The sequence below is a fragment of the Marmota marmota genome, unplaced genomic scaffold, assembly GCF_001458135.2.
Source record: "Marmota marmota marmota unplaced genomic scaffold, marMar, whole genome shotgun sequence".
Classification (NCBI taxonomy): domain Eukaryota; kingdom Metazoa; phylum Chordata; class Mammalia; order Rodentia; family Sciuridae; genus Marmota; species Marmota marmota.
The window spans coordinates 27,016,259-27,034,383 of record NW_026000037.1 but is presented as its reverse complement, the minus strand read 5'-3'; the positions used below and the strand labels follow the sequence as shown (position 1 = coordinate 27,034,383).

Sequence of the window (18,125 nt, the reverse complement as noted above, 5' to 3'; positions counted from 1 at the left end):
TGGGGTAACCCATACCCTCGCTTTGAAAGAGACTCTTAGACTCTCACTTTAAGGACCATCTAGGAATATGAAGGCATCTTTGAGTCAATCAGTGACCATGTTCTCATGACATTGAAAATGTCAAGATCAGGGGCAATTAAAAAAAAAAATTGGCAATTGCCCTCATTCATGTCTCCGAGTCTACATCATTAACTAGACAAAATAAAACTAAAGGGCTCAGCTGCCTTATTAAGCCATCTCAAGAAGAGAAGTAAGGGACATAAAGGGATGTAAACTATATTTGGTAAACATGAAATTTCAATGACCTCCAAGCTTCTGTTGTCATACAATCTGAGTGGTCTGTGTTATCACATGCAAAACTATCTGATGCTTATTTATCATCATAGGTTTGTGCTTGTTTGGTTTTTATCTTTGATCAATTCATGGTATAGTCCTCATGATTTATGCTGTTTGACAACCAGCTCAGAGTTGAGCACAGAAACTTAGCTGTCACTACTGAGGGATTCTGGGTGTCCTATTCCTGGAACTTAATGCCATTGAGGGCCATGTGCAGCTTTCCTCTATAAATCACACTGCATCCACCTTGCCATAAATCTATAGATTACATCTCCTCAGTCAATATTTTTTTTTTTAGTCTTTCATTTGTGTTGCCCTTGTCCTGACTCTAACTAGGATCAAATCATAGCACAAGCTCAGCATAAAACAAAACCTTGGAATCTCTTTTTAGTACTTAACTTTAATCATGCATTGGCATTCATGCTTGCAATAGACATCAGACATCCCCCGGGTGTTTTGTTCTGAAAGATATACAACAACTAAGTCCACAGTGGCTGGGCTAGCCAAGCACTCACTTCATTTATTGAATTCCATTTTAATCAGGTAGTATGATTCAATAAATGTTAACTATCATGTGCAGATCAGGAAGAACAGAAAGCACATCTAATCTTCACAGAGCACATACTCTAGGAAAAAGGGAATAGCTTCTATCAAAACTGGGATAGACACTGTTCTTATAGTACCCTAACTTAATAAATCCTCAAAACTATTTTTAAGTTACTATTCCCATTTTATATATGGGAAAACCAAGGCTAGACTGCATTGTTTCCCCAAAGGTACCTTACTGATTATATGGATGGGTATGAAACACAGCAGAGGTCTTTCCTGTCATAAAAAAAAAAGGATCAAAATTGGCTGCTGTATATGTTGTGCTTTAGCTCCACTCCACAGCGTGAACCCAAATGGTACCAGGGATTACTTTGTTAACCTAAAGCTGAACAGAATGAATAGTGGAATTTGAGATGCTGAGCAGAAAGACTTAAAATAATCACTCCCTAATCTGAAATTCAGCTCACCTCTGGCAAAAGTAATGTTGGTAGGTAGAATTTTCTATTTTTCTATGGCTCCAAGACTTGTGGTAAACGTGCATCATTCTACTGGAGATAATTTGCAGAGTGAATAATGGGCTGGGAAGAGAAAAGGGAAGAAGAACAGATGGCAGAAGAGGGGTCAATGTTTTTTAATTGGAGCCTTGGAACAATGAGAGAAAGCTCGAGAGGGGGCATCCAGGTCTGAGGACTATATTTCTGCTTTGTTTTTAGTCCAGAAGTGTCCTGGTAAGCTTCCACAGAGCTGCCTGTGGGCAACACTGTGTCTCTGCACTGACTCCAGTGGGACAGGCTTGAAGAAATATCCGGCAGATTAAACATATGACAGAAGCTTATTCCATCTTAAACATTCCATTTGCTCTTTGTCTCTTGTGGCTCCGGACAAGGAAAACAACTGAGTCAAAGATTCTAAGCCGACTGAATCTTGGATTCCAAATCTTTAGATATCCACCACCATTTCTGCAGGCATAGCATGTTACAGTATCATTATTGGTTTCCAGTCTGTGGTGAACACAGAAAAGCAGCAGCAGCAGCACTGATAGGGTAAAGTCCGTATGAGAATTCTCAATGCTTAGAATAAGAGTGCACAGCCTGCAGCCAGTCCCAGCACACAGATGCAGAAGACAATGAAAAAACTGTAACTTGGCATGCATATTATTTGTGATAAAGCAAAATGATTTTATATGCCTCTCATTAAAGGTAGAGCCTGTCTACCAGTAAGGGTGGAAAATGGAGATTTTCCCCTTTATTATTATATATGATCTAGGACATGTCATGGTATGGATTTTAGTGCATTACCTAAATTAATTTGTTTGAGACAATAAGACTTCAACAACAGTCATCGCTTCTTTGTTTCAAAATGCCTTTTCCTATGGAATTTTTAGGTTCTTAGGTGCTGTGATTAAGGAGGATACTGTATTAGAGGAGAAAGAAATCCCTCAAGCCTTACCACATAAGCATATATCTATTGTGATGTCACATAGAGAAACCTCTACCAAATTTCCTATCTCTCTCCTTCCTTCCTTCCTTCCTTCCTTCCTTCCTTGCTTCCTTCCTTCCTCCCTCCCTCCCTCCTCTCTGGCTCTTTCTCTTTCTCTGTCTTTCACAGTCCTGGGGATTAAAACCTAGGGCCTTCTACATGCTAGGCAAGCATCCTACCACTGAACTACACCTTCAGCTCTCAAATTTCTTTTTAGAAGTTTCTCTTTATAGAAATTTGAGAGTGGCAAGGGTGTTGGGTATCAAGTATGCATCTACAAATGCATCACATCCACGTGCACTTTACCCATCAGCATTTTTAAGGCTAATTCTCTTTCAGATTTCTCTAATTATAACATTCTAGGACTGTCTCAAATATGAACTAATAAAAACAAAATCTGATCCAATTTTAATTCCTCTGAAAGGTGTCCTGGCGTCATTCAACATGCGCTGACCTGCCGAGGACTGCTCCTTATGTCTGCCTGTCACTGACTTGATGAAAGACCAGGAAGCCAGTGAACATGGGCTGGTTTTCTAGTGACTTCCAAATAGCTGACAGCCACGAACCTCAGATGATGCCTGATTGAAGCGTGTCTGACAGTCACACATAGATAATTGTTATAATAACTAATCTCTTAGGTAATAAAACATTTCCTACTTTCCCATTCCTTTCTACTATTTTTTTAACCATGAACAAAAAGAACATACCAAAAGAACAACGTGATGACTAGGAAAAAATGGAATGATTTCAAGGATATCCAACTTTCTCCATTTATTTTCTTGCTGATATTTTTCTCCCCCCCTCCCCACTCATATCCTCCACATTTCTTTGTAAATATAAGTATAAACATAATAGAATATATACACATATATATTAAAAATGCATGTAAATATAAACATATATGCATATATGTGCACTTTAAAAGTGTATAAAAATAAGAAATGATTGAATGTCTTAGATTTCTGCCAGTGGACTCAGCATTTCTTTAGAGGGATTAAAACATGAAGTTGGAGACTGTTGACATTCCAGAGTTTTGCAATGTCTAATGCATAAGCCTGTGCACCCCAGACTCTGTAGAATTCAAAACTACATTTAGTTTTTGCCCCTCAGTGATTCTGAAGGAACTCAAGCAGGATCACAGGATAGAAAGGGAGAATGAGGTGATCTCCAGCTCACGCTGACAAGTCAGTAGAAATAACAAGAAGATCACTTGCTGCTGTTGTAACATGCTTGGACACCTTGTAGTCACAAAATCATTTCCCTGGAGGGGAAACTCCATTCTTTATTTTTCCCAAGAGGGATTACAGGCAGGTGGTCCTGCCAGGTTTTAGAAAGACTTTAAAAACCAACATTCTCTCTGCTTTAAGGGAAGCATTTTAAAATAGCTAACTCTTAGACTTGAATAGCAATCATCGAGGCTCATACTCTCTCCTGTCTGTGATTACTTAGTGCTGAGAGAAAATCATTTCTCCCCACTCTGGGCCCTATGAAACAGGAATGGAGCCTCATTTATTCCAATATTCTCTGAACAATTCCCAAATCCTGAGAGCCACCACTACCTTTAGGTGAGAGCTTCCACTGCTTCAGCCCTTACCTTGGGCTCCAAAGACTGAGCCTCTGAGGAAAAAAAAACAAACAAACTGTAGTTTGGGGGAAAAAAAATACCCACCCTGGTTACCTGATGCTCTCAAGATGTCACTAGCACCCTCCCTCCCTCCCACAATTGCAGACTGCTGGATTCCTGTCACTTTTCTTCTACACTATGGATGCACTCAGACCATCACAGCTCTACTCCTTATCTCCTATAGCAGCTCAAGGATTTGCTCTCAAGGGCAATGGTTTACCTTGACTAGTGAGGTACAAAAGGCAGCTGGCTTTTCTTCTCAGAGGTAAACTTGTGCTTCAATCCAAACTTCTTTGGAGGAAATGAACTAAGCATGACTAGTATTTGGTGGGAGTGTGGACTGAATTAAAGGAAACCAAAGTCCCTGTGCTGGCTTGGCCATTATTAAATCACCACAGTATTTTTATGAAGCATCACATCATTACGTAGCCTAAATGTTAATGGCAAGATAGGTGGTTTATTAGTTCCCTAGGACTGCCATATCAAAGTACAGCAGATTGGGTGGTTTCAAATGGCAGATATGGCCAGGTGTGGTGGCACACACCTATAATCCCAGTAGCTCAGGAGGCTGAGACTGGAAGATCACAAGTTCAAAGCCAGCCTCAGCAAAGCCAGGTGCTGAACAACTCAGTGTGACCCTGTCTCTAAATAAAGTAAAATTGGGCTGGGGATATGGCTCAGTGGTTGAGTGCCCCTAAGTTCAATCCCCAGCACCCTCCCCCACAAATAAAATAAAGTGGCAGATATGTACATCTCAGAATTGTATAGGCTGGAAATCTGAAATCAAGGTTTCAGTGGGGCTGTGTTCATTCCAAAGACTCTAGAGGAGGATCGTTCTCATGCCCCTTTCCTAGCTTCTGGTGAGTGACAGCAATTGGGAACCTGTGGCTTGTAAGGAATCATTCCCAATGTCTGGTGCCATCTTCATCTGGTATTCTCTTTTTGTCTTCTGTGTCTTTATATCCTCACATAGCACTCTCCTCTCCAGTATGTTTGTGACCAAATATCCCTCTTTTCATAAAAATGCCAGTCATTGGAATATACCCTATTCTAGTATGATCTCATCTTACCTTGATTACATCTGCAATGACCCCATTCCCAAATATTGTCACAAGCCTACACAACAGGCATTAGAATGGAAACATATCCTTTGGGGGACACAATTCAATCTGCAACAGGTGGTGTCTAATGAATGATGGAAAAAAGTACAATTTCAGGAGTTGACTTAAACAGCAGGGTAATAAGGGTCAATGAGAAAAAAAAGCTGGTGTAAAGCCTTCTTGGAGTAAGATAGAAGATGGGACAGAAAGTTGTGAGTTTCCCAGATGACTTGCAGGGACTAGTTCTGAGTTTTGTGGAAAAGAAAAACTGAAAAGAAAAAAAAAAACCTTAAAGTAATAGTTTTATACAGAGGTTTGGTGAAAATTTGGGCTAAAGTGACTAAAGATGCAAAACAAAATTAGGAAAAGGAGAGAATGAACATTTTCTAAATTTCAGTAGTGGAACAATGGAACAGAACAAAGGGGATGATACATTTAATAAACATCTATTTAATATTCATTATAATTTAATATTCATCATAATTAAGTCTGGACCCCAGAATTGCTTCTACTTTTTTGTAGTGTCCTTGAGCAAGCCACCTCTCCCCATCTCCATTCTCAGTCTGTGAGGCTGCTTGCAGCAGTACCTCTCCAAACTTGGAGACTTGGACTTGGTCACTGGAGTCCTTTCTCCTATCAGTTAATAGCTCAGAAATGAGCACGTGCCACAAAGCAGCCAGAAACAGTCATTTCCAGGACTCTTCCTGAACTACTGAGAAGATATTTCTTACTAGTTATTTATTATCTAAAATGAAAAGCATGCTGACCTTCACTCTATGAAGACAGCCTGCCTTAAACTGAACCCATACAGAGAGAAGTAGAAAAGAGATGGAGAAGCAGAGAATCATGAAGGTAAAGAAAGAACAAGAGGAAGAGACTGAGACCCACTGACCTGGTTTACACTGTTGGATGCAGCCCTGTCGTCCCTTCTATGTTTAGCTGTATGAGCTAACAAGCCTCTAATTTTGGCCTAAGTCAGTGTGAATTGGATTTCTATCCTTTATAGCCAAAGGCACTCTAAGTAATATAAAGCCCGCTTGACCCAGTGCAAGTTCTACAGCTTTGAAGACAAGGGAAGTAGGACTCCGTGTGGCAAAACACCAACAGCCATAGCTGAAGTGGTGGAGCGTCAGACCAGCCTTTTGTGGATTTCTAGATGGTGACAGTAAACAGGTGTGGAACAGGTGGGACACAGAAGCACTGAGTCTAAGAACATGAAAGTCTCCCTGAGGAGTCTCATAATCAACTGCAAAAGACTCACAAAGATCTGATTATGTATGTGTAGACCACATAGGTCTAGACATTAATGACAATGTGATCTTATCTGCCCATAAATTAAAGTAGCCTGGGGGACATTCCAGTTGCATGTCAAAGAAAGTAGCAGGAGCTTCCCCTCCCCAGGTTCCATTGAGACTCATACTTCCATTCTTTGATAAAGGAATAAAAGTCAGCTTCTTCTTGCCTAAGATGCAACACCTGTATTCCTCTTCTGCCTTCAAGGTGTCAGAATTAAGTGAGGAGCCTGGGAACATGGGCTTGTTATGATGTGAATTGATCAATACAATCAATAAGTTGCTAATACTGGTTGTGTAAAGCAACTGCTGTAGTAAAACCACCTGATCACTTGGAACAGTTCCCTCCTTGCTGGAGCAACAAGAATGGAGTCACTATGGCTATACGAGCAAACAGATGTGGCCATAGGGACTCCATCTCAGCTATTCTAGACTCCACCTTAGTTTTTCTGTTATTGCTCCTGTGACGAGACAGCTGCAGGACCCATTTCTGAGAAAACAAAATGAAAACTGTTTTCTGCTAAATTTATATATATATATATATATAGTCTTCTGTATTTTGTATCCCACAAGATTTACTCAGGATATGGTGGTCTTAGTGACCTCTATAACTTTGACATAGATTGTCGCCCCACTAACCACCCACTCGACAGTTTTCTAGCACCTGCTGGAACCCAAGATGCAGTTAATTGAGTTGTTCTTTTTAGCTTCTGTAACTTGCTTGCTTGCTAACTGAAAAATTCCATAGGATGGGGTTTTCCTCCTTAAATAGCAAATTTCCCTCAGAGTGGGGCTGCTGTTCTTTCAGAGAGCCACTTGTACACTGATAGACTCAGCCCCCGGCCAGGTATGACTGGCAAAATTGGTGAAACAAAAATCCTTCAAATTATTTCAAATTTGGACTTGGTGTGTTTTCTGAGCAGTCTCCCCACAACAGGCTGTAAACTCTGGTAATGCACATGTGTGTCGGGGATCACTGCAGAAATTATTGAAATGGGGGGTTTCAAATGAATGTGGCATAAAGCTGTGTAGGGATCAGGGAACACCAGGACTGCAGAAGCAAGCCCTGTGCTCCTTTTTTTTGCATATAAAATACTCAGTATTACTGTTCTTCAAACAGCGTAACGTCTGGAATATCCTGTATCACATTTCTCTGAGTAAAGGGCATATTTCGTCTTAACACCAGAATTTAAGAGAACACAATATCAATAGAAACCAAAACATCAATGAAAGGAAAGACAAGATGTTTCTGAAAATGGAGAAGGAAGATGGACATGTACAATTTAATCAAAACTAAAGAAAACTAAACTACAAAGATCTAAAAAAAATCAAGCTTGCACAAAAGGTTTGAAGATTTTATTTTAAGCATCAGGACAATATTGAAAAGTATACAACATACATAATGCTTCTTTTAAGCATCTAAAATATAACATCAAATTTTAAATGTGGAAGTCTAAAAATGAATATTAATCAAAACAGTTGGATTCTGATATGATTACAGAAATCTCATCTAATTCCCTCAGTGTAACCATTTCATTCATCACGTTTCATTCATATATATGAATGAAATATATATTCACTTTAACTTATATCCAATTGAATGACAGTCACTTCATCAGCTGTGAGCCTAACTGGAAAGTTGATCAAGGTCAGATTCTATGCTTCATAGAAATGTCCCCAGTTACCTCCCTGAATGCTGTTAGGCTTGAGCTAGTTATCTAAATTTTAGAAACAAATATTGTCTTAAGCAGGCTTAATCAGCTACTTAGCTAGCAGAATAAATGTGTGTACACTGGAAGTAAATGAAGCACACACAAGCAAAGCACTCACCTTTTCTCCCCTGAGGATCACGGCAGTTTTCATGGAGGCACAGGCCCCAGGCTGACCAGGAGGATACTATGCAGTCTGTGGAGCAAGGAACACTGCAGAGCTGAGAGGCCGTGGGGGCGGGTCCCAAACACAATGCATTTTCCACAGGTCTAAAGACTGAAGGACAAAAAATAATGGCCCATGTCACACATTCTGGACATCCTTAATATTGCTCCTCTCTTTACCTGTATCTTTTTCTACTTTGCTCACATTTGCTCCATGGTAATAAAAAGTATATACAAACTAAATATCAACACCCTCCGATACACATTATTAGCATTTGGGGCAAAGAAAGGAAAAGAAGACAGTAACAGAGGGCAAGCACTTGAGATTCCTGCATTACAGAATACTTCCTGGGAATGCAAGAGAGCACTGGAAATACCATAGATACAAATTATCCAGAGTTATGATTTAAAACAAAATTAAATGGCTTTGTGAAGTTTCAAGATGAGTCTATCTGGACTATATAAATGACTGGGTCGCTGTGGAAAAAATCAAAATCGAACCCCTGAGGAAGAGTGTTTAGCATAACCAATCTACTGCTGTGACTCCCTGGAGGGGTGGAACTGGTGAAGAAACAGAAGAAAAATGGTTCTTAGATAGGAAGAAAAATCAGGCTGTGTGACTGCAGACCTGGCCGCTGGAAATCAGTTTCATTAGTGAGGCTGCCCAGAGGTGCAGGGCTCTTCCTAGGGAAGGACAAAACTAGGATCTCTCAGCTCTTCCTAGTGTACAACTGCACCCATTCTGGTCCAAGAGTCTGGTCCCTTCAAGATGCAGTGACCATCTGTCCACAGTTCTTTTCACCAAGCATCCTCTGTATGTTACACCCATTCTGAATAACTTGAGAAAGCCCAGATAAAGGAGAATACCATTCCCATCTTTGTGCACATTATAATAGAGTGGGGGCCCTTGAAAATGATACAGCAATGAATAGCCAAACACAGAATGAACTACTTTTGCATAAAGTAATTCTCATGCTAAGAATATTTGGGATGATTCTGAGTTTGTGAGTAAACGGCTTAAGTCCAGAAGACTTATAGAGTGGCTTGTACTATGCCTAAATGTTTTCTATGTCATTTCCACCTAGAAGAGCGGATTATAAATACCTCAAAGGTGGAAACTAGCATGAGAGGATCAGGTGGTAAATCATACCTTCTACTCTGTGCCCTCGCCCTTTCCATGTGTGTAAGAGTCAAATCTGGTAAAGGTGGCAATCAATCACAGCTCTGGCCAACAGAACTTTGAACAAATACCAAACTAACAGAAAAATCAAAACACTGTGATGAAAAAGTTACAACCTGTGGGGAAAATGTCTTTCTAATGAACAATGAGGCAGCTTGAGTTACTCATGAAGGTGAAAGAAACAAAGAGGTTGTGGGGGAAAAATACTGTTTTGTTTGCAATTAATTGTTTTTTAACGTTTACCAAAAGGATTTGACCTGACTTAATATGAAAGCAAGGGCAAAGCAAGATTACCAATATAAATGTTAGAGTTTGCATGCCATGTGGAGAGAGGACAGACATTAGGGAAAAGCAAAAGGCAATTACCTAGGAGGTGGAGGACAGGAGGTGATGAAACAATGACTGTTCTGGAAATGACTATGGGGTACAGAGGCTGCAGTGGCCAGAACTGGTACATAAGAGGATGAAAGACCATGTCTAAGGAAGAACCTGCGAGATGGTTAAAGAGTTTATGATTATCTCCTGCAGAGTGAGGAAGATAAATTATGCAATACAGTTATTCCTTGAGTAAAGCCATACAATTCCAGTCATCTAAAGCAAACATTCTTGGGTGGTATTTGGTTTGAAGGACCTCTCAGTCTACAAGAATAAGTCAAGTAGCACATTAGCAGAGATGTTATGGTTTTAAATGTCCACCCAACGCTCACGTATTGAAGGCTTTGGCCCTTAGCTCATGGCACTACTGGGAAGGGGTGAACTTTGGAATGTAAGATCTACTTAGAGGATGTTAGGTCACTGGGGTCATGCTCTTTTCTTCCTGGTTGACATGAGATTAGTGGCTTTGTTATCAGTATATATTCCCCGTCATGATGTTCTGCCTCATAGCAGACCCAATGTCAAAGGGTCAAGCAACCAAGAACTGAACCTTCTCAAAGTGTACCAAAATAAATCTTTCCTCCTTTTAAGTTGATTATGTCAAGTACTTTGCCATGGTGATGTGAATCTGATTTAAAAACACAACTTTGATACAGAGGGAAAAGGAATTGGACTCATCAGCTGAAAAATCTAGTTGTTTAATAAACATTTACTAGGCCCATCAGACTCTGGTTATAACCACTATAAAAATGTTAAATTACTTAATCTGAATGACTTCTCTTTGAGATATATAGGTACTATCTCTGGTTTTTAAATGAAGAATCTGAAGCACTGAAATGTTAGCTCACTTTCCTACATTCCCAGCTAGTGAATGATGGGGATGGGATTTAGATCAAGGCACTTGAGCTCCAGAGTCTATGCTCTTTTTTGTTGCGGGGGCTGGGGGGGGTTACTGGGGGATTGAACTCAGGGGAACTTGACGACTGAGCCACATCCCCACCCCTATATTGTGTTTTATTTAGAAACAGGGTCTCACTGAGTTGCTTAGTGACTTGTTTTTGCTGAGGCTGGGTTTGAACTTGCAATCCTCCTGCCTCAGCCTCCCAAGCCACTAGGATTACAGGTATGCACCACTGCGCCTGGTGAGTCTGTGCTCTTAACAATGTGACTTACTATGTGACTTCCTCACTGATCATTCAACCTACATTGCTTACGTGCCTACCATGCACAGTATGCTTCTTTAGGTGGCCCCAAACTAAATTAGTTTTTGCTCATCCTTTCTTGATTATAGTTCTTTTTTTTCTGCATGTTTTTATTGGCATGTTAATAGTTGTACATAATGGTGTGATTTGTTGTCACATATTTGTACATGCACACAATAGATTATAGTTCTTAAAAAGCTAAAGAATAGGCTAGGATGAAACATCCTTAAATAAAAGGGAACTGGCCAGAAAAACCCAAACTCTATTCCAGTTGCCCTAGAACGACAATATGTTCTTCAAAACGTTAGCCCAAAATGTCACGTATCTCATAGCATATCAAACTCAGCATGGGCCACTTTCGAGCATCCTTCATCTACCACTCAAGGAAGACATGCACAATTGAGAATACATCCATGTGGGTGGCTTCCTGCACCTCATAGACTGGCTTATAATAAATCTTAGGCTTCTATTATTCCTTGCTGTCTACCTATGAGTAATTAATTTGCTTCATGCAACAAGTTGCATAAGAGTCAGTTTTGTTTCACTGGTCTCAGAAAAGTTAGTAACCAGTGCAAAGTGACCTGCTTTATACCATGTGTTAACAGTTAGCTGCTGAATCCACAATACTGAGTAAAACAAAATCCTTGTCTGAGTGGAGCCCACATATGAGTTGTTACCAATACTCACGTTGAGTCCAGGAGATGCAACAGGATGAGAAAGCTCTACTGCTGCCCCCTTTACCTTTCCATGGCTTTCTGCCTTCAACATCAGACAAACTTAAGTGTCTGTCAAACTACCCAAACCTCTGAGCTCCAAGACCTAGGAGCCAGCTGCCTCCACAACTTCTGCACTTGAAGATGGACCATGCAGTTGAAACTATTCAATGCACCAGAGAGAGCAACTACCAAGCACACAGTAGACTCATACTAAATCTCATTTTAAGCCCCCAGAATGTCTGAGCAGGAAAGACTTCCAGGAAGCAGTACATCCGAGGAATATGTCCTGAGCTGCGTTTGTTGAGGACACTGTGTCAACACTGATAGCATGCTTATTCTACTTATTTTTTTTTTTGGAGGACAACTGAGGAATATTAGGGACTATGGAGTTAAGTCTCTCTCTGGCTTAGTAGTAGAATTGACAGCTAGAACTGGACATCCAGTAGAATTGGACATTGCAGCTAAAGATATTCCTAAGATTTGAAAATAGGGAATGACTCTTTATGCTGAGAAAAAAACAGGAAGGGGTATCCCTGGGGACTACCAAATGACAGATTAGAGGCACAGGGGGAGAAGGGAAGCCATTTGTCAGAGCAGTCCTGTCTTTTCAGCACCTGCTGCATTGATGAACTGTGGATCTCAATCCATATCAATAAATTTCTTAGTTCCTGGTGATATGTCTAAGATGCTTCCTACAGACACTGAATTAATGTGCTGGGGTCAAACTATCTTTATTACAGACCCTTGTCCCATCTCTGCTCCAAGCTAGATTTGCTTTAGAAATAAATCATGAGTAAGTCACAAAGCACTTACCAGTGTCACATTTACCTCTTCCTAGGGGGTTATCCTGCAGAGAAAAGTGACTATGAGGTCTTTCTACACCTATTGACTGCTAGCTCTGGGAGGGAACTTCAGAGATAATTCAGTTGAATTATTCAATGTTACTGAAAAACTAAGCTCCAAAGACTTGGGGTAGCTTTCCCCATGTTCAGCACATTTATACCAAAGTAAGACCTGAGCCATGTCCCCAGTAGCCAACTCACCTCCACCTGTCTTTGGTTTTCCTTCCATAATACAATGGCTTCAGACAGGACAGGTGAGGTCATTTGTACCATGGATAATTAGCTTAGGAATCACAGTGACTACAACCAGAGGTATCCAGTGAGATGACAGGTCCAAAGAATCCATGAATCATACAGACCTAATTTAATCTGTAAAACAACATCTAAATCCTTCTACATTGCTGGTGTAAAACTCCCACTCTTTCCCAGACCTGCCCCACTAAAGAGAGAGACCAAAATTTGCTCTGCTTCCTATGAGAGTTAAACCTTTTTACTCATGGCTATTCATGTTTTGTTAAAACTATCTCAGTGGGTGGATAGGGTCCAGATATTCCCCAGTCACTAGGAATTGGATATTCTACAGAGTGTACTCTTTATTGACTCTTCATTTCCCCTTGGCAAAATGCCAGTCATAATATTTGTTGTAAGAATTACTGGGGTTCTATTCAGCTGCATTCTGTTCTATGAAACTTTATTAACAGCTTTATTTCTGTTAATTCTGTCTTTTCTGAAATGTTCATCATCACTAGCAATTAGAGAAATGAAAATCAAAACCACTCTGAGATTTCATCTCACTCCAGTCAGAATGGCAGCTATTATGCATACAAACAACAATAACTGTTGGCGAGGATGTTGGGGAAAAGGCACACTCATACACTGCTGGTGGGACTGCAAATTGGTGCAGCCAATATGGAAAGCAGTATGGAGATTCCTTGGTAAACTGGGAATGGAACCACCATTAACCCAGCTATCCCTCTCCTCAGAATATACCCAAAGCACTTAAAAACAGCATAGTACAGGGACACAGCCACAACAATGTTTATAGCAACACAATTCATAATAGCTAAACTGTTGAACCAACCCAGATGCCCTTCAATAGATGAATGGATAAAAAAAAAAAGATGTGGCATATATACACAATGGAATATTACTTAGCAATAAAAGAGAATAAGATCATAGCATTTGCAGGTAAATAAATAGAGTAGAGAAGATAATGCGAAGTGAAGTTAGCCAACCCCCCCCCCCAAAAAAAATGCCGAATGTTTTCTTTGATATAAGGAGGCTGATTCATAGTGGAATAGGGAGCTAGAGTATGGGAGGAATAGACAAACTCTAGATAGGGCAGAGGGATTGGAGGGAAAAGGAGCAGGCAAGGGGTTATTAACAATGGTGGAATGTGATGATCTTTATTATCCAAAGTGCAGGTATGAAGACACGAATTAGTGTGAATATACTGTGTATACAACCAGAGATATGAAAACCTGTGCTCTATATGTGTAATAAGAATTGTAATGTATTCTACTGTCATATATAAATAAATAAATAAATAATAAATAAATAAATAAATAAATAAATAAATAAATAATTCTGTCTTTTCTGATGCAACGAATCCCTGTTAAATAAGCACACTTACTGAGGGCAGGTCTGTGATTACACACCTTTCTCCAGATTATATGCCTTTGTAACCCTGCCTTCTTGAAGCCTTCTATTATTCCTGCACTGACCACTTGCTGGACTAGATAAGCAATTATCTGAGTTCTCATAGGCTATCTAGATTTTGTAGACAACAATGTCCCTTCCCTTAGAGATTTCTTATGGTCAAAAAGTATTAAACTACTAAAATAATTCATCACTTGAATAAATTCAGATTACTATGTAGCAGCATCTTTCTAAATGCTAAGAAACATATTTTAATATTATAAGTGATTGCACATCTGCCATAGTCGTTAATATTTTGGATATTTTAGGGGCTAGCCTGGAATTTTTCATTTGCAATAAAAAATGATTAAATTGACCTGCCTTACAAGAAACGTTGAAGTCTGGTACTAATGATTGCAAAGTCACCTTAAATAATGAATAACTCAAAGAATGTTAATTAACAAGGGGCAAAATATGCTAGGTAGGTGATATGTTCAACATTGGAAATATATAATACTATTCTTAATCCTAGAAATGAACAAAGTTCATGATTTTCAAGGACAAGGTGATTTCAGATGAGCACACAAATTCAAACAAACTGAATTGTAATTAAGAAGAAAAATGCCTGTTGTGATCATTAGCACTATTGCAACTGTAAAGATAAATGAGAAGCTTCACATTTTATTCTTTGAAATTAAATCAAGCTCTAATCCAAACTAATTTGCATTAACAAAGTTAAGTTGCCAAAGATTCAATAAGAGGATACCATTCCCACCCCTACTGATGGACATTTTGTAAGATCTAATTTTTAACTCCTCAAAAAGATATTCAAATAAAACTGGACAGTATTATTATTTAGTTAATTTTAATTAATACTGACATATCATTTTTTAGTTTATACATAATGAGTCATATTTGCTTAAAGCAAAAAGAGTTATTAGAGGAGTCAAGGGCACTTTCTTATTTCTTGGTATATCTATTACTGAATGAAAAATCAAGTCAGTCTTTCAAAATTCAGAAAGTGTTTGAGGTAATTCTGTCATAATGGAACTCGTATTTCCTTCAGGACAGGAAGAAATTTCTTCAAGATGGTTGAGGAATTAGTCACAAGATACTGATTCCACCCCTCACTCCCAGCATTTTCAAGGAGATAGGAATGAAAAGAAATAAAGGTAATGACACTTCTTGGGAGCCTCCCAAACCTGTATTACTTTGCCCATTTTCTATACTAGCGAGACCTAAATAATTCTACAAATAAAACCTATTTTCAGTTGACTGTCTATAAGATATTTGATTTCATGAGTAACACCAACCTCCGCAAAGAATTTAGACAAAGGAGTTATATTCATTTCAATTTTCCAAATCAAATCCAGGCACTATAAGCCCCAAAGAAAATTCTCACTCAAGGACTCAGGACGCCCTCCTTCCATGGACTCCCTGAGAAACAACCATAATAGAAGCAGCAATTGCTCAAATTTAATTCAAAACTAATGAAAGCGCCTACTTATGTAAAAATTCTGCTTTCTAAATGATTTTTGAGAAACAATATTGTCTCTGACATATTCATTTAGGGAGTACACTGACTTGGCAGAAACTCAATCCACCTACTGCTAAAATAAATAGGCCTCTTCTACAGACTGAAGGAGTCAACTGGGTGAAAGGGAAAGATAAATAATATTACAATTTTAACCATAAAGCTATTTTCCTTCACAAAGCTTCATGCATTATTTCAGTTGCCTTTTGCCACAGGGATTTGCAAATACTGTATCATTCTTTTAACTTAGTGGATAAAATAAAAGCCAATCTGTCTTCTAGCACTTACAGTCAGCTTAAAGAATTAAATCTCAACTCATCCTATTACACTTAATAAAACTTAATTTTAGCCATATTGTGACTCTCTTGGCAAAGTACTGCACAGTACAATTTGGCAGGATGAGTGTGTGCACAGCAGATTTAATACCTAAAAATAATTCCTGCAATTAGAAATAATTATGTGAAATTTGGACACATTTCAAAAAGTTTCCAAATTTCATTCATATCATATAGCCAATTAGAAAATGCCTATTGACTAGTGAATTCCCTGTGCTACCAAGTAACAACATTATAGGCAAAGATGGAAAAACAATGTTTACAATTTTAAAAAAAAGTCCAAATAAATGAAATACGCATGCAATTTTACAAAGCAATTAGACTCAACAGGCAACCATTAGATAATTAAATAAGAAATATTATAACATTAAGTCCTGTATTTATCTATTTCTATTAGAGATTCTCCCTTCTGGTTCTCTTTTGAAAAGTTCCTCTGGATTGCTTCATGGACCTTCAGCTAAGGGCTAAAAGGAGGATAAGGAGAGGATGGGAAGAATAAGAGCTGACCTAAATGGCATCTTTTACACTTGACAAAGTTAAAAATACCATTATTGATGAGAGTGAAGGGAAGGGAGGTAAGTGAGAGATGGGGAAGTGGTCAGGGCAAAGAGAAAAGGTGGAAAGGCAGAAAAGCAGGTAAAAGAACAGAGTTATCTTCAGAGACATCAATGGCAGAAATATGTAATGTCAGGGAAGTGTAGCTTTTAAAGTGTTTTAGACCAAGATTCCTTTTTACTTTGCTTTGAAAGCTGGAATTCATTTTCCACAGGAACAAAGACAAGACCTAAATGAGAGCCAGTCTTCCCAGGAATGAACAAAATACCTATTTAACTGATTAATGTTAACAATAACAGCTAATAAACACTGACAATGCACTGGGTGCTAGGCACGGTACTATGTACTTAAATTCAATTTCTCATTTAATCGTCACAGATACTCTAAGGTAACTACAATTATCATTTCATTTTAGAGGCAATGACCGAGAATAAATTATTTGTCAAAAATGACAAGGACAATAAGTGACAAACACAGTTCCAGGGCTCTTAATAACCTATATCCTTTAGTATTATACTATACAATGGCTTTGTATTTGCAATAAAGATCATGATAGAAAAAACTCCTGTTATAGCAATAATTAGGAAAAAATAAACATTGTATCTACTTCTAATTTGTGTGTATGTGCGCGTGCGTGTGTGTGTGTGTGTGTGTGTGTGTGTGTGTGTGTTATCAGGGATTAAATCCAGAGCACTCTGCCATTGAGTTATATCCCAACTCTTTTTTATTTTTAATTTTGAGACAGACTCTGCTAAGTTCCCCAGGCTGACCTCAAACTCATGATCCTTCTGCCTGAGACTACTGAGTATTTGGGATTACAGGCATGTAAAACCTCACCCCACTCCAAAAAATTTTTGAAATGTGGTAAAACAAACATTGAAAAATATCAATAGTAAATGCCAAATCTCAGGAGTATGTTGTTAAAGGAAGATGAGGATCTAGATGGATATTTTTGTTGTGATTCTGAAAGTTACTTACGGTTTTTCCTAATGATTTAGGAAAGAGTAGAGGTAACTGGCTTATAACTATTCTTCTCATTTTAAATGGGAAATAAGATTGATCAAATCATATTATGTGCATGTACAGATATGTCATAATAAATCCCACTTTTATGTATAGTTATACTGTACCAATAAACAATGAAATATTTTTAAGGATGAAATAAAATTTAGTTTTAGGACAATTCCTAATGATAAAAATCCATTACAAGCCTCTCCCTTTACACTAAAGTCTCAATGAAAGTGCCAATTACCAAACAAACTAATTAAGGCAGCACTGAAGCTAGGGAAGGGGTGGTACCTGGTTTCAAAACTCACCTTTCACCAGACACAGATCTTATCGCTTGCATAAATTTTTTCCCATCATCAACTGAGAATGGACAGAGGTGACAGTAATATGTCCCTAAGACCAATAGGCAGAAACTGCAATGAACAATGGATAGTTTTTAAAAAATACAAAAAAAAAAAAAAAAAAAAAAAAAAAAAAAAAAAAAAA

General features: G+C 38.6%; 1 protein-coding gene across 1 annotated transcript in view; it reads right to left on the bottom strand.

Annotated features, from left to right (window-relative positions):
* Positions 1-18,125, bottom strand: part of Thsd7b (thrombospondin type 1 domain containing 7B) — an 814,215-nt gene that overhangs the window by 447,632 nt on the left and 348,458 nt on the right. Inside the window, exon 6 of the mRNA XM_015479140.2 lies at positions 8,211-8,366. Coding sequence (XP_015334626.1) covers positions 8,211-8,366 — 156 coding nt within the window. The remainder of the gene's footprint in view (positions 1-8,210; positions 8,367-18,125) is intronic.